General features: G+C 43.1%; 1 protein-coding gene across 1 annotated transcript in view; it reads left to right on the top strand.

The window, feature by feature from the left end:
• Positions 1-17,076, top strand: part of LEPR (leptin receptor) — a 1,083,230-nt gene extending 1,066,154 nt beyond the window's left edge. The window contains exon 21 of the mRNA XM_069641975.1: positions 2,278-17,076. Within this exon, the coding sequence (XP_069498076.1) occupies positions 2,278-3,081 (804 nt within the window). The 3' untranslated portion in view covers positions 3,082-17,076. The remainder of the gene's footprint in view (positions 1-2,277) is intronic.
• Positions 17,077-19,706: the final 2,630 nt, after the last annotated feature.

Here is a 19,706-nt window from a genome sequence, read left to right as displayed (position 1 = left end):
ATACTTCTGGGTCTGCGAACATTAGACACTGAGCCCATGTCAAGTGGGGCGACTGGATCCAACAGTGTGGTGCAGTTGGCAATGGCATGGGGGTCGAAGATGCTAGGAAATGGCAGGTGTGTTAGGTCAGCGGCACTGAAATACTCAGTGGCCTCCGGTGAGGAGAAGCAAGGACTTGCCATCAATGGCCAATGGGCTCAACTGGCTCAAAAGGGCACTGTTGTAACAGTGATGGCATGGGGACCAAAGAAGCTGGTAACAAGGAAGGCAGTGCTGAGGTGAGGACTGTAAAAGACTTGGTGGGTCTCAGAGTCACAGACCATGAAGCATCGGGGTGAAGTAAAACGGAGATGAAGAAGGTAGTTGCTCATCGAGGTCAAAAACAGACCCTGGTGGTTCCCTTGTTGCAAAATGTGGCCAGACTAGCATCAAATCAGTTCTGAGATGCAAGGACATCCCTTGAACCTTTACATGCTTGGAGACCCTATCCAGGATCTGCAGGGGCTAGGTAGTTCCTTTCCTCTGAACCTTCAAGACAAAAATTTCTCAGGGAGCACTTGCAGGGTTCTGTCACCTACAGTGCGCAGGTTCCTGGGTACCAGTGTTCTCAGTTGCAGTCTACCTTGTCAGTCCAGCATAGCAACTCACATGTTCTTCAGGGATGCACTTTTCTTGGAGGTCACTGTCTTTATCTCTATGAGGGCTTTTGAGCAGACTCTGCTCCTAAGAAAGTTCCACATAAAATCCTTCTCCAGATGTCCAAAGATTATTCAATGAATGCAGGAAAAAGGCCACAGCTGATTGGACTATTCCAATCTGGACTATTCTTTAAAGCCCCAGTCATTTGCCTTCTGATGTCATACTGAAATTGCTCAGTCTGTGAGAAGTGCAGAGGCGCACAATAAGTGGAATCCCAAAATGGTGAAACCCTTCTCCTACTGGAAAGTTCTCTCCTGAACCTCTCTAACTTTGCCCCTTCCTCTGTCTACATACACAAAAGCGTGTCCTGTTATCAGCACCCTGGTGGGATCCGTCCATTTTGCTGCAAGGACCACTTTGAAGAATTGGCTCCCGTGGAGGAACTCAAACGGTTGTTTTGGGTGAAATCCAGCCCACAAAACTGAATATCCGTACAGCCCTGTCAGAAACTAGCCAGTGTCCAAAAAGCCGACAATAAAATAAAAACAAATGTGTTTACTTTATGATTGTGTTTGCGCATGAGCCACCATGTCAAAACAGACATGGCTTATTCATGCTATTTATTTATTGGACATTTATATGGAGCTAATACAGCAAGAACAGTGTTTCAAAGTGCCACAAGGCAAAAATGGACGAGAGAAAGGGAGAAGATAAACAATAGAAATGACAATAAATAAAAGACAAACAGCAGTCCTTTCTTGGTCTTGTGACATTCAGAACGTGCAAGTTCAGTGAAAGAGAAGGGGTGTGGGGTGCAGGGGTGTAAGTGTTAGAGGGTACCCCAGGGGGAAGTGCCAGAGGTGCCTGCTGCAGGCAGCAGGTAAGTGCATGGGCGCAGACATCCCAAGTGAGAGGGAGGTCTCACACCCACCTGGTAAGTGCACGCCTGAGACAAGCAACCCAACAGGTAGGCGTGGGCCCAGAGGCCAGTGCTTATATTTAGATAGTAATCTGCCAGCAGACGCTGTCACCACACAATCATATATAAAGATGTAGGTGAAGGTGTCAGCGGGTAACGGCAGACCCCTGTCTGTTTAAAAATGGATTCTATCGGGCTGTATACTGCAATGCTCGTGTTATCCAGGACTGCCAAGTTGCCAAACTAAGTGGCAGCTGTGGGGTCCACATATTTTATATTTCATATTATATTTATATTGTAGCACCATAATGCTGCACTCCAGGACTATTGCAACCACTCGAGTACTCACTTGGAGAAGATAACTGGCAGTGATGCTGTTCCAACCTTTGCAGCATGTTACTATCTTCTGATAGTATTAGCCCCATGTGTCATGCATTGCTGCTTATCTGCAATGAGTCACTGTGCAAATAACTTGTACACTTGATAACAAGCAAGGAAAAGCACTCGATATGACTTTACTGAAATTATTTATAAGGCACCCAAAGAAACGCTAAGACTTAGAAAAATAACTCGTAAATTGACATTTTTCTTCTCCTCTGTGCTTCATTGGATTTTCTTTCCACATCAATATTTTGCACTAAGAGTTATGTGTATAGTTTATTTGTTAAAAGGTTGTTAAATAACTGCTACATTCTAATTGTTGTGTTTTCTTCTTCCAGCCAGAGACACTTGAACAGCTTTTCGTTAAGCACCATGAAACTCTGGCCTTTCAGCCCCCATTTCTACTGGAGCAGGAAATCAGCTTTGAACATGTCAGCGTTAATAAAGATCTCAAAATTGAAAGCAAGGTTGACCTGCTGGCCATCCATTCAATGCTTGAAAAGGTTGAGGATCCGGATCAGGATTCGGCTTGTGCAAGCATTGACAAGTCATATCAAGAGAGCACAAATGAGTCCGTAAAATATGCCGTCATTGTCACAAACTCCCACTCCAGTGGGTTGCATGGACACCGAAGAAGCATCAGTAGGGACTCTTCTACCAGATGTCTTTTGGGTCAAAATTGCCCTGGTAAAGATTCAACACTCAGTAATGTTTGGGAAGGGGACAATGAAGCAATGCTCATTTTCACAGGCCTTAATCCGAGCCAGTTAAGCAAAACCTCGCCATCTTCCACTGTATCTTCAGAAGGGTTTTCAGAGCCGTCAGATACCGATGACAACTTCCTTGATGGTGCCAGCCCCGAAAGTGAGTGCTACTATTTAGGCATTCCTTCAACCGGAACCAGCGTGAATGATTTCAATGAGGATCCTAGAGCCGTGTATCCATGTCAAAGCCACTCTGGGTACAGCCAGATTGCATTTCTTCAGTACACTTCTTTGGACTCGTCGCCGTGTACCGAGGATATCCTTGCGAATGAAGCCTCAAACGGGAAGGCCAACTCTCCATATATGCCCCAGTTTCAGACAAACGCAGATATCACTGTAGAAGTGATTGAAGGAGAAACATATCACCTTGAAACCTAAGTGTTTGCACCATCACTTTACTGAGGTTTCACGGGGACTATCTTAAAGTATTTATATTTTTGTAAATAGTATAAATATAAAAGGGCATATGGACCTACAGAAAAAAAGGATCAGCATGAATGATCACATGCATACATCCATGAATATTGCCATAGTTTTGTAACATGCCTTCTATTTGGCCTTCAGCTGGTTGCATTTTTATATGTATTTTGCTATATTGTCCACTGCTTTGTCTTTAGAGGCAGTGCAATTGACGAAGTAGTCAATTGCAGTGAAATGTGAAACTGATGAGACGTGCCCTACCTCTTGCCTGTATACGATATGCTTACCAATGATACTGATATCCCCCGCTGCTCTTGAAACGCCCTTTCTGAGTATATTGCCCATTCTTTCAGGATTACATAAGCCTATTGTATCTGAAATAAGAGTTCAGAGTCAGCTCCACTAATGCTACTTTTGCTGCAAAGTCACTTTGCACTGCCAACACACACCCTGATTCATGGAACTGTGCAAAGTGTATTTTTGCAGTGCAAAGTCAGTTCAAAGTCTTAACTCTGCACTGACATTGCACTGACTTTGCACCGTGCAAAAAATTCTATTAATTGGGCCCCATGTGTGTTTGTTGAGCAATGGGGGTAGCATGGTAAAGACTAGAGATCGTTACCTGTGGCGGTACATGACCTCTGCTCCCACCCTTCATCACACAAATCCATACCATGCGAGGGCAAGTCAATGCCTGCAGGCGCCAGCTTCAATTGAATGGCTAAAATGTGAAAAATATGCCTACCTCCCATTCCACTTGTCATGGAAACAACCCAATAATCATTGGTCATTGGTCACGCTGTGGGCCAATCTATTGGCTCTGCTTTAAAACTCACGAGGTGAGCTTTGTTATTGAGTTGCCAGACTTGACTTATTCTTGTGTATTGTTTCTGGATTTCGCTCCCTTAGCTGGATATGGAGGGCTGCTTATAATTGCTCCTCTGAAATATTAGCTGCCCACTTAATTTGGTATAGCTTGTACTGCACTGTACTGTACTGTACCTATTAATATAAGCTATCTAGATCTCCACTATGTTGACTACTCCAGCATGGTCTGTCTGTGTTGCTAAAATGATGGCATCTCACGAAAGGCAAGTGCTCATATGCTACTGAGAAGCCTGCATGTACAATCAGGGTATACATGTGTCATATCAGAGAATGCACTCTGGCCTTCTTGCACTTATAGCACGTTTGGCACTAACTAGTGACCTTGAAAATGTACTCCTATTTATAATCCCAAGAAGGAAGAATACCTTTACTTACAACTTAGCTTGTTTGAAACATCTGGCATTCCAGCTGCTTCACTTATACCACTGGCCCATTTACTGCACAACACGGACTTAAGGGCAACTGACTGGGTCCACACATTCATGACAGTGCATTCAAGTGCCTGAGCATTAATATGTGTAAACCTAATAGTACCTCCAATGTGCACCCATTTTGGGAATGTCAAATCTTTACTGGTCATGTTATTTCAGTAACTGCACATGGTTCCATATGGACATTTTGCCAGGAAAATGTGGGCAGTGAGGCAATGTTTTTTATTCCTAAATCCTAAAATGCCTTTTCTTACATATTCTAGAACTGGTGTTATTTACTTTTAAAAACTGCAGTCCTAGTATATCTTGGGAAGTGCTTGAATTCATTCAGGGTGCAAATTCAAATGAGCATCGCCTCCCGGTGGCATTTCCAGTCGCAACAATTCACTGGATACCGAAACGAAGACCATAGGGTGGCAAAATTACTTTGAAACTCGCGTGTGCCAAATGCACCAGGAAGTTCAAATAAATCTTGCATTTTGTAATTGGTGAGTATCAAAAAGTGGTAAAGTAGTATCTGCCTGCACACATTTTTTTGAGTGGTCAATTCCACCCACCTGCATAATTTGAATGCTTAGGGACGGGGTACGTTATTGGTGGCTTCATTCCAGGGCTCCCCTCTGTTTCGTACAAGAATGCGCTTAGGAATGAGGCAGCCCTTGAACATGGACGCCGGAGCACACGGTATCCCTTCTGACAGGCCAATCACAGGGAAATGCACAATGTTGCTTAGGATCTTAACAGACTACTCCCAGCATTTGCAAGCCCTTTTTAGAAGGTCTGTTTAAAAAATGAAGGAGTAAATTGTCTAGCAGTGGAATTGTTTCAGGGGTTCCTTAAGGACTATCTTTGCAAATGCACCCCTTAACACAGATGGGTTCAGTTGATGAATTCACATATTGTTGGGAATGCACCCAACACTTATATGGATGTGGGTTCAGGCTGTCGGTTCCCTGTCCCCTCAGTCAAGAGGTGTGCAACCTGCAGGTCTCTAGAGGTTTTAGACTATGACTACTGTCATCCCTCACTATTGACTATGCTTGCTGATGATGATGGGAGTTGTAGTCCAACAAATCTGGAGACCAGTGCCAGTCAGTCCTTTCCCTAGCAGGCAAGTCTCCTCATACGAGCAAGAAACATGTCCAACAGGGTTTTCAGGCTCAATATCCAAGCACCTCTTTGCCCATCAGTTGTACTCTGTAAATTGGCTACTTGGTGTTCATACTGAGCGTGCTCTGTGGGATGTGTACATTGGCCAGTTGTTGTTCATATTGAGCATGCTCTGTGGGATCTGTACATTGGCCACTTGGTGTTCTTACTGAGCGTGCCCTGTGGGATCTGTAAATTGGCCACTTGGTGTTCATAGTGAGTGGGCTCTGTGGGATCTGTAAATTGGCCCTTGGTGTTCATGCTGAGTGTGCCCTGTGGGATCTGTAAATTGGCCCTTGGTGTGCATACTGAGCGTGCTCTGTGGGATCTGTAAATTGGACCCTCAGTGTCCATACTGAGCATCCTCTGTGGGATCTGTACATTGGCCCCTTGGTGTTCTTACTGAGCGTGCTCTGTGGGATCTGTAAATTGGACCCTCAGTGTCCATACTGAGCATCCTCTGTGGGATCTGTACATTGGCCACTGGGTGTTCATACTGAGCGTGCCCTGTGGGATCTGTACATTGGCCACTTGGTGTTCATACTGAGCGTGCCCTGTGGGATCTGTACATTGGCCACTTGGTGTTCATTCTGAGCGTGCTCTGTGGGATCTGTAAATTGGCCCTTGGTGTTCATACTGAGTGTGCCCTGTGGGATCTGTACATTGGCCACTTGGTGTTCATATTGAGCGTGCTCTGTGGGATCTGTACATTGGCCACTTGGTGTTCATACTGAGCGTGCTCTGTGGGATCTGTAAATTGGCCCTTGGTGTTCATACTGAGTGTGCCCTGTGGGATCTGTACATTGGCCACTTGGTGTTCATACTGAGCGTGCTCTGTGGGGTCTGTACATTGGCCACTTGGTGTTCATACTGAGCGTGCTCTGTGGGGTCTGTACATTGGCCACTTGGTGTTCATACTGAGCGTGCTCTGTGGGATCTGTACATTGGCCACTTGGTGTTCATACTGAGCGTGCTCTGTGGGATCTGTAAATTGGCCACTTGGTGTTCATAGTGAGCGGGCTCTGTGGGATCTGTACATTGGCCACTTGGTGTTCATACTGAGCGTGCCCTGTGGGATCTGTAAATTGGCCACTTGGTGTTCATACTGAGCGTGCTCTGTGAGATCTGTAAATTGGCCCTTGGTGTTCATACTGAGTGTGCCCTGTGGGATCTGTACATTGGCCACTTGGTGTTCATACTGAGCGTGCTCTGTGGGATCTGTAAATTGGCCACTTGGTGTTCATAGTGAGCGGGCTCTGTGGGATCTGTACATTGGCCACTTGGTGTTCATACTGAGCGAGCCCTGTGGGATCTGTAAATTGGCCACTTGGTGTTCATACTGAGCGTGCTCTGTGGGATCTGTAAATTGGCCCTTGGTGTTCATGCTGAGTGTGCCCTGTGGGATCTGTACATTGGCCACTTGGTGTTCATACTGAGCGTGCTCTGTGGGATCTGTAAATTGGCCACTTGGTGTTCATAGTGAGCGAGCTCTGTGGGATCTGTACATTGGCCACTTGGTGTTCATACTGAGCGTGCCCTGTGGGATCTGTAAATTGGCCACTTGGTGTTCATACTGAGCGTGCTCTGTGGGATCTGTACATTGGCCACTTGGTGTTCATACTGAGCGTGCCCTGTGGGGTCTGTAAATTGGCCCCTGGTGTTCATACTGAGCGTGCTCTGTGGGATCTGTAAATTGGCCCTTGGTGTTCATACTGAGTGTGCTCTGTGGGTGCTCTGTGGAATATGTAACCATGTCTATTCCTACACCAATGAGGCATAAATACAATTTAGAATAACCCTTGAACATGTCTACCACCTCTAGTATTTATTTGTTCTTTGCCTTTTTTATTCCGTGATATACAGTAAAATAGTGTTTTTTTCTGATATGAATTAATACATTGCAAATTTCATAATCTTATTAATTTGTCACTCATGCACTGTTAACGGTGCATTATTTCTGATGCTTCAATATGTATTTCTAAATACACTTTGCAACTGCATCATAGATTAAGTGAAAGCTGGCTCTGAACCAACTCTTTAAATAGTTAAATGAATAGAACAAACACCAGTCCACAGACTGTTTGCTACCAACTTGATTAAAACTAGACCTGCAAATCCTATCGGAACAAGTTGAAACTCTTCCTCTAAAACGCTCTCTTTCTGATGGACACTGTGGATAGGCATTTGTTTCATATCTTTTGGATTATAGGTAATCAGTATTGTATTTTTTCGATTGGCTATAACTACAATGATATATAAGACCAAGTAAGGTTTCTGAATACATGTTGTATTAAAATAAGAAAAACAGACACAATATTTTAGAAAGACACATTGGAGTTTCAAAATGAGTCTCTTCCATTGACTTGTTTATGCACATGGGTTTTCAGTAAATGGTAGCCAACGCTCCACATAATGAATGTGCATATACACAATACTCACGCAATTACTACGAAGTTAGTATATCCATCAAAGCGCTCCTTCGGATCAGAAGGATAAGGCGTGGTAAGATAACTGGCAGACTAGAAGATAGGATAAATGTACAAACAATATGACGGACAGACAGCGGACAAGGACAAGGAAAAAGAAGATGCACCGAATAGAGGGAAGGGAAACACTTCATCCTATCCATATAGTCACCCCCTAAACTCGAATTAATGATGGAACAGTGGTGCTCTTCCTATTGGTGAAGCGACATGTCCGTGGCACTGAAAATCCTCATTTAACATTTTGCATCTATACAGTCCGGGCCACATTTAAATGTAATCATCATATTGTTCTCTGGATTTTTCTTATTTTCTAGTTGCAAGATAATGAGGTTTAACATTTAAAAATGTGACATTATCAGAATGTATGAACATTTAGAATATTTTTATTGACTTCCATAGGTTTTAAAAATCAGTGGTCCAAATTTTAAGTCTCATAAGTGGCATGTGCTATGGCACCTGAATTCCTGATTGTAGAATATAAATCTGTGGGAAGATTACACGCATTTTGCATTAGGTAGAATGTAGTTAGAAAGACAAAGTGCCCATAGAATTAACATATGCTTCGCAATAGCTGTCCTCAAGTGGATTCCATGTGGTCACAAAGAAATGTAAGACATGGTCCTCTGGGTTCAAAGCAAATAGAAGATGTCATCCCCATTTGCCCCTTTCTTCTACATTTTCTCTGCAGTGACATTGGTGGTTGAAGGACCATGTCGACTGTTACCAAAATGCAAAGCAGTGTGAGCTAAAAGAAAAGAGTGACCTTAATTCAGATCCCGCTTATTACATTCCACATGTTATCCAGCAAGCAGTCATTATCATGGAATGCTTTCTTGCTCTCTGTAACCCCAATTTCTCTTTCGTCCTCGCTTCATCCCAAGCCTTCCACCCTGTCACTCCAATGTTTGGCAGTGATGATATCAGAACCCAATACTATGTATAATCATGTGTTCCCTTTTCCCCTTTCCCTGTTTTTATATTGTGCAACCAGGCTAAATTTGCCACACCACTAGCGCTCACAGGCCACTGATCTGTGCTAAATTGAACAATATTCATATGTTTGACATTAATATCAGTGGTTTCAAAGCACATAATAGTTGGCAGGTCAGTCCTATTTCACACCAATTGTACTGTAAAGGCACCTTTGAATAAAGGATTTCAAATACGCGGAAGCCCAGTCCGCTAACATGGTCATGTACTCCCATTCTTCTCTAAGCATGACACTTGCTGGACTGGCAGGAGAGGATAGGTCAGCGGCAACGTGCTTGGGTTGGAAGCCAGATGACACGGAAAAACACAGGTACAATCCCTGGGTATGTTATAAATATCATATCTTATCATTAAACTGGCCTTTTACTAGGATATGACATTTTGTGTGCCAATAGGACCAATCCTCCTGGGGTGGAGTAGCTGGAACTTTCAGACAATTATCTGCGTACATTAAACTACTTTTAAGTCTCTATTATCAATGCAAAATTGTAGGCATTTAAACTAATCATTGCCCCACAATCCCACATAGTTATCATTCCCCCGGTCTGACGCCAGCTTTGCCTTTGACCTAAGTAGGAATGTCACTCAGATCTCCATCCTTCATAGGAATGTGAATTTTGTGAGTGATTTTAATTTGTCGGGTGACAATACCTATCTCCTGACCCCTTCCAATGTTTTAGGTGAACTTCGTTTTGATTTGCTCTACGTATATATGTCCGAGAACACCCTCCCACCTCAATAACATCAATCGTTCTGCTATTGAACCTTTGATCTGGGATGATCATTAATTAATAGACCACATGTTTATCTAAAGCACACCCTGACCCTCTTTGACTTTCCAGGAAACTGGATGGCTTTTTAACCTGATTCCTCTATCTGATCTAATTGTTAGGTCACTGCACCCATTTGGCCTCCTGATCCTGTGCTACCCTCAATAGTCTGGATCACTACCACCTCGGACCTTGTATTCCATGAGAACCCAACTCAGCAAGTCATCTGCATCCATATAGTGAAATAATTCAACTCAGAACTTAAACTATTTAAAAATCCCAATAAGATACCGGAACGCAAGGGACCTTTAGACAGCAGTCCTTATCAGAAAACAGTGTTCGGGTTTATCCCAATCTTCACTTTACAATCATGACATCACTCAAGCAAGAAACTAATACTTTTTACCTTAAAAGGTTACTATCCTGTAACATTTGCCTGGTGGTCTTTATCTCGACTAATGAGCCTACTTTTCTGATGGCCCTTTCCGCGACTATACCCCTTACATTAGCTGCATTCATTTGAACAGATCCCTTCTTTGAAGTCAGGGTAGGAAACATCTGGTCCTTTTTTCTGCTGACCAATATAGTCAGCCCTTTTGCTCACCTGGTATTTGGCTCCAACGCCCCCCACTGCATCCATCTTACTTGGATGTATATCGCGCCTCTACATGGCGTTGGTAGCATTCTTAATCAGCCTCAACGCAATGCATTCATGTGTAGGTCCTTGATTGGTCAAGGTGATCAAGAACCATCATGAACCATCATGTTTCTCTTAACCATTTCCAATTTGGTCAACTAATTGTTGGCTCATAGGATGGGTCCCCCAGGTGTTTAAGGTTTACAGATTAGTCCCTTATTAAAGAAACCTCTTCTTATCCCAGCTGACTTGGATATATATCCCTGTACTCCCTTTTTAGACTAAAATCACGGAAAAAAGGCAGTGATCCATAAAATGTATGATTTCACTGAGATGCTTCCCAACAAGCAGGGGTTCCACCAGCAAGAAGCAAGGACTTGGTTAGGTCTCTATGTTGGTTGATCTTTGCATGGATGGAGGCACTGCTCTGATCACCTTCCCACTGGACGTGTGGCTGAATTAAACACTGTTAACAATCAAATTCTACTTTTGGGCCCAGAAAATGCTGGCGTTTGCTGCTCTGTATATGCCGAGTCCAATGTCTTTAGTAGATCACACCCCATCTGTCTATATTGCCCTTCAAGCCCCATTTACTGTTGTTTTTTTTCTTCAATGTGGGGATCAGCCCACATATCGCCCCTTTGCCCATCCCCCTTCCTTTCCCTTCCCTCCGTTTTCTCTTTTGTCCCTGTTTCAGCCGAACTTTACTTGCATTTCCTTACCAAGCATACATAGGAGGTTAATTAAGAAAGCAATATGTTTATCATTTTAATCTGCTGATCAGAGTTTTCCATGCATCTCCCAAACATGTTTGATGAAAGTAATCTGAACAGTAAAACAGTGCGTTAATGTATTATGTTTCCTGTTTTTCCTAAAAAGGAAATCTGTGTAAATATAATTAGTACCCGGCGAGAGACAAGCTGAATGCAACAAGCATTCTGATTGGCTCTCGCCGGGCCCTTACTTGGTCGAGAATCCTTCAATTCTCGGCTGGGATTCCAGCCGCCTTGTCCTCGGCGGGGGCGTGGCAGCCCCTCAGCCAATGAGGAGGCTCAAAGCGGGGCCATCCCTGCTCCGAACCTCCCACGGCTGAGAGGCTGCCTTCACCCCCACCGGGGACACGAGTAAGCTTTTTCTTTTTTTGTTTTTCATTTCCTCCCTCCTCCCTACCCCACTTACCTTTTTGCTCCTGCGTCCCCGCTGGGGAAAACTAGCAGGCTCCAGCAGTGTGGAGACTCGGAGCGGGCCATCCCCGCTCCGCACCTCCACACGTCTGGAGGCTTCCAAACGCAGGTGCGTTTTTTTTTTTTCTTCCGCTCCCTCTCTTCCGCCCTCCCAACTGCCAACACTTGTGTTCCCAGCGCATTCGCTCCTGATGGCCGCCATGGAAAGGGAAAACGGACTCCGTTTTCCCTTTCCATGGCGGCCATTTTCTTTGTCGTTTTTTTTTTCTGTCACGAAACTCTGCAGAGTTTCATTTTTTTAATTGGGCGGCCCTGACACTGTACCCCAGGAATTATCAGTCACCGTTTTTTAACCCCCTGCAAACCTCCACATCTACTCTAAGCCATAGCACTGCTGACCGAAAATGTTTTTCTTTAGTTAGCAGCAACATGGACTTTTAAAACATATTTTATGATTTTTGTAATTCAGTATTAAATTCAGTTTACATTTTCTTGTTCATAGCTTCACCATAATTCAAATAGAAACCTGGCCATGCAGGGCTTTAAGTGGGCCTGACCTTGACTGGGCAGCGCCACAACAATTATTAACCACATCTCTTGATCCAGTGAACCCCCCCACACTAACAGGCACCCAACATGATTTCTCCTGCATGTGCCTCTGGCATCTGTAAGCCGCTTCAGGAGACTTGCCCTAGCTGAGAATTGCAGGGACCAATTGGCTTACAAGCTGTGAAGGAAATGCGGTTAGGACAATATGACATTGATTGTCTTCTGGTATGGCAGGACAGCCCATGGCATCTGACTGTCCAAGTGGGTATATGCGCTGCTGAAGCACTTACCTAACGCTGTGAGTAGCTTTTTAGATGCCTTTCTTGCCAGATAGATTTCCAGGAATCTGTACAGCTGTGCAATGAGCTATCTGCACGTTATTACTTAATTGAATCCTCAGGAATTATATATTATAATTGTATTATAATATTTTTTCAACACATTACATGCTTTTTTATATCCGAACATATTCTACTAGGATTACTTGTAGTAACAAGTGAAAGATCTCTTTCATTAGATTGAGAAAGAGAATGCATATTAAAGGGTACGACGCTGCATCCATGTAAGGAACAGCACACCACCTATCGTATCAAAAAAGTGTCATTGCAAGGCACCTTGGAGTTCTGTGACCTTGTAAAGGAATTTACCATGTGTCCTCATTCCTTTATTTGGTCACAAAATCCCTGGTGGCTGCCATACCTGTATTTCAGAAAGTAGGGGGAATTAAAAGAGGCTTTTAAGAATGGTCAATATTAGTTTGGGTTTCCTCACTTCTCTTAGGACTCCATCATATTATCCCTTGCGGAGTAAAAATGGTCATTTCTAGCTTTACAAAGTTGAAATATGTTATATGCTTACATGTTTGCTTTTAGTCGATGTGACATCTTTATTACTTTCTAAGGGAATATAAAATGCAAGGTAAAAAAATTAAGAATCGGTCGAGCAATCTTCTGCAAAATGAAACAATTTTCCAAAACGCATTTACTTATACAACTACCATGATTCAAGTACCATTGCATATTTCAAACACAATGATATACACATGTGTACAAGAAGCAGGCGTTTTGGTATAAGAAATTACATCTATTCATTTTTATTTCTATTTATATATGATGTTAGTTATTTTATATTATCTGAATTGATATTTATTTAGTGCACATTTGTCACATAGAACTTCTCACTTAAGCATTATAAGCTAGAACGTACGTTTGGAAGTAGAATAGGTGGTCATAGTGTGCCCTGTCATTTAAGAGGACATGACAAATGCTCCAATGATTGTTGCAAGGATGTCTGTAGGCAAGGCCATGGAAGGAAGAAGGGAAGGAGGGCAGCTCACTTTTTTAGGATTCTCGGAAAATGTTCACGCTTGCTGGTTATTGTGTGCACTCCTTGGCATCCCATTTGCTGGGATTTTGCTAGGAGGTCGGTGTCACATGCTGGTTTAGTTGATGAAACCTGTAATTGGTCCCGGACAAGTTATTGGCATGTGTTATCCAAATTGATTATGGGTTTTTGTAGATGGATAGTCGTGTTTTAGGATCAGTACAGAATGTTAGGAGTCCTAGAAGTTGAAGATTTCTTTTCAAATGGAGCATAGCTTTAGTTTGGGGTGGGCTGGCCTGAAAAGGAATCACAGACCAGGGAGGGTTTCAAGAATCTTTAAAATATGATTTGAAGTTGAGATATTGAGTAAAGGTTGCATCAGATTCAATAACTGCATAGTTTGGACTGTTGAAACCTGTAGCAGATACACTGAAGTTTTCCATTCTTATTGCATGGGGACGTAGGTGATATGCAGTGGGCAACTAGGAGCATGTGCGTTTCATTTGAGGACAAAAGGAGGTGATCCCAGGTGTGAAGATGGTGAAGGATTTTGTCCACTGAGATCCTTCCAGTCTAGAGTTTGCAGAGCTGGTATGCCTGTGCACCTTCATGAAGGCTCTTTTCATAGTTGCAATAGGTGAAGACAATGCAGCTTAAGGTCTTCCATAGGTGAAAAAGGATTGAGTTGCTTTGTGGTGCTGAGCAGGTATTTGAGTCTAAGAACACAGAAATACGACAGCTTTTGCTGGTTTGTTGTGGGATAGCGAGCATGGCTTGCTCGGGGTCACATGGTAAGGTGTGGAGTCACAAGTCACCGGATTCCTGAAACTCTAACCACAATAGTTTCTATTTTCTCTCATTGATTTTAATCAGGACATTTTCGTTGGTTTAAGATCTGTAATTGATTGGAACATCACAATTGAGAGGGGGTTCCTGAGCAGTTATTTAAAAGGACATTTTGAGTTCTTTATGAGAGTTCTTTATTGATGAGTTTGAGGGTCTGATCTGCTGCCATGGTGGCTTCTAGAGTGGTTTAATGAACATTTCAAACTTTCCAGATATTTGTTGAAATTCTTTTCAGTTCAGACCCAGAAATAAAAACATTGGGCCCTGTAATAGAACGCATGGTGCTGCCAAATACTCTGGGCCTTAAAGCGAGCCCTACTGCCTACTAATGTGGGTTGGCATGATAAATATATATTTCTTGTTTCTAGCACTATTGCACATTTCAGAAACAAAGCATAACTTATTCATGAGGTGCGGTGTGGTGGCCATGGAGGTCAGAGGTCAGTTGATGGCTGGAGTGGAGTGCTTCAGTAAGATAGGGGTGCTGTTTCGGGCACTCAGAAGTGCCCTGCACATTCTCTCAGATCTCTGTACCTTTGGCTCGTTGACCCACAAATATTCGCAGGTCACTAACAACCAAATCTCCTTGATTAAAAGCAGTATGGGCGCTATACATACTCCATAAACATAATAATAATAAAATGCTCATCTGCTTGGGTACAGTTAAAACAACTACTGATTACATAGGCCTCTTCAAAATCATTATTTTTCAGAAAAAATGTTCATTTTGACATATTTGCATTGGAAAGTTTACTGCTGCTATAATACATGTATTTTTCTATCTATTTACACAAATTCAAATCTATACAAAAGCATAACAGTGCCATTGTTTACTAATGTCTATACATTATGTATGTGTAACCAGATCCCTCAAAAACATTAAGTGACACAGAAATACCAAAAACCAGATACGGGAACTCAAGTTCGGCCAGTTAGGCCAGGCTTCCATTTTAGGATGGGAGATCTTGTTGGTTTTAGGTTGGGAGCATTCCAAGCAAAACCCGTCAATTATACCAGCAACATTCTAATTTGTGCGCACAGATTTCTGTTTTAGTGCAACTTCATAGGGAACCAATTAAGAATGATGCAATAGCAATGTGTTTGCTGAGCTTCAACAACTAGTAACAGCCCAGTGTCCAAGTTGTCGGCCTGAACAAAGTGAGGTCCTTACCGCTGGACCCCCTGCACCATTACTGGCTGGTGAAGCCCGGGGAATGTGGTATTGTTGGTATTAGCATCCTGAGGCAAACGCTCAGAGGGATAAAAGCAATTAAATACCGACGGCACTACATGGAAAAGGTTGCCATGGAGATGCAAGGTGGGGCTACAAGCGGAGCCCATCTTCCATTTCCTTGGCTGTTTTTTGTGGCTGGTGATGGCAGGCTGAAGTGATGCCCTCGAAAAGGTAAGGCAGAAGGAAGATAGCAAGACGTATCGAGTGAGGGAGGTGGATGAATGGACAGCAGGCAGGGCAGTGGGAGAGCTTAGCGCTGGGCTTAGGAGGATGGATTTAAGCAGCTTGCCCCTAACCTGTTTGGAAATTCACATTCAGCATGGGATTAGAGCAAGCTGATTGGCTACTCCACCTACCAAGGGTGCTAAAATATCAGACAACCTAAGCAAGTGTGACTCCTTGTCTTTTTTAGGTTATGTGTGTGAAATTGTGTTGAAAGATTGTCTTCATGTTTAAGAAGCTATTTCCAAGTTTTGCTAAAGGGAAATTGATGTCTCCCTACTGTCCCTGGTGGCCCTTTTTGTCAGCTGGTCCCCATAATGGACAATGACCATTGGCAATTGAATGTACACACGCCTGGCAAGGTTACCCACGTGACACATTTTGAATTCAACACAATAGAAACAAAAAACAACAAAGGGCTTGATGTAAGAACGTCGTTTTCAATTCGAAATCCGCATTGGAAAAAGTTTTGTAAATCAAACCCAATATGTCTGATCTCATTTACATAGAATGTTTCTGCGGGCATTTTATGCCGCTTTTCTATACCTATAAACCTGCACACTTTGCACTAGAGAATAAAGCAAGTGCACACACGCTCCGTCATTCAAATATCTCCTGTGCACAGAGGAGTGCAGCTCTGCCTGTAGGCTCTTGGGCACACTGATAATGTATCGAAGTATCAAAGCCAGATGTGCACACATATTGCATAAAACAGGGACCCGTGTCTAAGCTGAAAAGAGATGTATTTAGCAATGACATTTATATAGCTAAAATCCTGCACTATAGGTTTATAAACAAATGACGTAAAGTATCTAAAATTAAAGGAAACATTAGCATATATTTTTGTATTCATGCAACTATATTTTTGAGCCATTAAAGTTTAAAAACCGATTCAGAATCATGGTATATGATCGCAAATTGGTAAGCCTGTCTGTTTTCTGAGAAATATGTATGTAACGACTGTAAATGTAATGTATATTTCTTCTTATTCGTCATGCTCGGCATGCCCCGTTGGTTTTGCAGTATTACTAATTCTTTGTAGAAAACCTTGTTTTCATTCTTCATAACCATTTTTTTAATTGTAAATTGTAAATAGAAAGTGTATTTTACCATAAATACTGAGTTCTTTTTCTGTCTATTTTGATGGACGTGCTGTGGTTTTTGTCGCTGCAAAGTTCACAGAGGACAACTGAATGTCTTTGTACTTCAAATAAAATACTTGTTTTCCTTTTTCTATTGGTTGTTATAATGCAAATAAACTTAATTTGACTGAGAAGTCAAATTCCTTATTCTTAACATGCACTGTATGATCTGATTACCAAGACAACATTCATTTTGTTCAGCTGTGTTTAGACTAGGGACCCATGTCACCGTGATGCCCCCAATGGAGAATTAAATAGGATAAGCATCTGATCTTTGACTTTATAGAGCGCCATACAATAGTGGGTAACAGTGACTATCATCATTGGCTATTGGCAAATTGCTCATATATCCGCCCAACTCTATAGCTATTTCTGCAGCGCCTAGTCCATGACTTGTTCAACATGCCCCATGCCTACTGCACCTGCAGTAGCTATAGGAGCATCCATCTGAAGCAGGCACCTTCTCAACAGGGCCCATGATGGCTTGGGATTCCAGTATGCCTGACGAATCACCAGGTGTGGGTCACTCCAGAACATGTGTGAGCGTTTTTATGGACGTTAAATGCTGCCAGCTTCACAATAGAGACATATCGTCACTGTGCAATTAAATCACAATACGTCAGTTTGTACGGTTTGTGTACACTGGCAAAAAAAAAGCTCCACTCATCTTTTGACCCCACAATTCTTCTCAGTGTTCCTCTAATTCTTATCCACCTCTCTATTGTACGTGCTGTTGCGAAACATAAAAGGCACTGACGACTGAAGTACTTTGCAGGCCTATTCAGCTGGGGCCTCTACAAAGCATTTCACCATCCACATCCATTAACTCATGATAGGAGTGTTTGGTTTGTTTCTGTTGATCTCTATTAAGTGGGATACCTCTAGCAGTTACTGCAGAATCTTACTAGTAGCGTCTTATACAATCAGAGAAGATACCATGACATTTTCGGTGTTACGGTGAAATAAGCACAGTCAATAATTATTGCTGTTTATAATCAGCCAAATCTCCACCTGGTCAGTCCCCAACAGGGATCTATGTGATGTTAACGAATGCAATTACAGAGAATGCTTTTTTATTGAAACTTTTCTAACCCAAAAATATTGATTCTTTTTTTGGGGGATTGGGGATTTCGGGGACCCCACCACAATGCCTCGTTTCCCTGAGCTTTTAAACCCTCTTCAACCCCCTCCCCTTTCCTTTTTGCCCCTCTACCCCAGCAACCATATACATTTTAATACACCATTCAGTATTGTTTCGTTATTATGGTTTTGGTAAAAAAGTAATTCTCTGTTTTCTATTTGCTAAAATTACTGGATACCATCCAACAGTTCTTGGTGCAAATAGTCTAAGAAGATGACTTGCTGTGGTCAAATAATTCTCTAGACTGCTTACCAGAGGGCATTCTGATAAATGGATCAAGAAAGCCGAGAATTGATGGGCAACACTAAGGGCCTCATTACACGGAAGGCGGTAAGAGTTAACGGTCAACGGTAATGGTACCGGTGACTGTTAACCCTTACCGCCTTACTACGAGGTCCCTTAGCGGGTTGGTACTTTAACGCCTGCTTTTAGCAAATTTGCGGTACCGTAATTAGCACCTTCCCCATTCCCATTATGCCCTATGGGGCAAAAACGGGAATGGGGAAGGGCAATGGTGGAAGGGAGAATTACCGCCCCGCCAACCTTGGAATAGGGCGGTAATTCCCCTTTCCACCAAGGCAGTGCCGGTATTTTGTCGGCATGGACCAAGATGCTATTAGCACCTTGGTCCACCGCCTACCGTGTAATGAGGCCCTCAGAGTGTTGACAATGCATTATTTAATCCAAATGATCAGCATTTATAAGCAATCCTTACCATACTTACAAAATATTGTATTGTATTCCTTCTCTTAGCTATTTCCATTACCGCGGTTCCAAAGATGTGTTCAAACATTTAAGCTAAGCGGTGACAAAGTGTAGTGGGCAAAACCTATGGAGCAAACAATTGGTTTACTGTCAGGTCGTGCATCAGCACTGCTGCACCCTAACTACAGAACATGCATCAAACAATCCAAGACGGACATAGAGTGAACATGGCTTTCTGCAAAGTTTCCATTGGCGCACCGCAAGTGCCTGCTAGTGTTTTTGGCTGTTTGGCTGCGGACCCTGCGCCCTGGACTTCCAACAGGACTTACAGCCTTCGCTACGAGAGCAGTCAGCAAGAGGAAGTGTCTACTACTCGTAACGTGGCATTTTGGGACCACAGGAACCATCATTCCTGGTGCTGCTTGTTGCTCCTCCCCCTTCTAAATGGGATTGGTGCACCTTCTTTGAAAATAGCAGTGCATGTGCACCGTGTGTGCACCACAAGTGCCTGCAAGCGTTTTTGGCTATTTGGCTGCGGACCCTGCGTCCTGACCTTCCAACAGGACTTACAACCTTCGCTACGAGAGCAGTCAGCAAGAGGAAGTGTCTGCTACTCGTAACGTGGCGTTTTGGGACCACAGGAACCTTCATTCCTGGCGTTGCTTTGTGCTCCTCCCCCTTCTTAACGGGATTGGTGCACCTTCTTTGAAAATAGCAGTGTACGCGCACCACGCGCGCACCGCAAGTGCCTGGAAGTGTTTTTGGCTGTTTGGCTGAGGACCCTTGCGCCCTGGCCTTCCAACAGGACTTACAACCTTCGCTACGAGAGCAGTCAGCAAGAGGAAGTGTCTGCTACTCGTAACGCTGTGTTTTGGGACCAGAAGAA

Source organism: Ambystoma mexicanum, chromosome 1q, assembly GCF_040938575.1.
Source record: "Ambystoma mexicanum isolate Mex_15411 chromosome 1q, UKY_AmexF1_1, whole genome shotgun sequence".
Lineage (NCBI taxonomy): Eukaryota > Metazoa > Chordata > Amphibia > Caudata > Ambystomatidae > Ambystoma > Ambystoma mexicanum.
The sequence above is the reverse complement of the archived record's forward strand: the minus strand, read 5'-3'. Positions and strand labels throughout refer to the sequence as shown.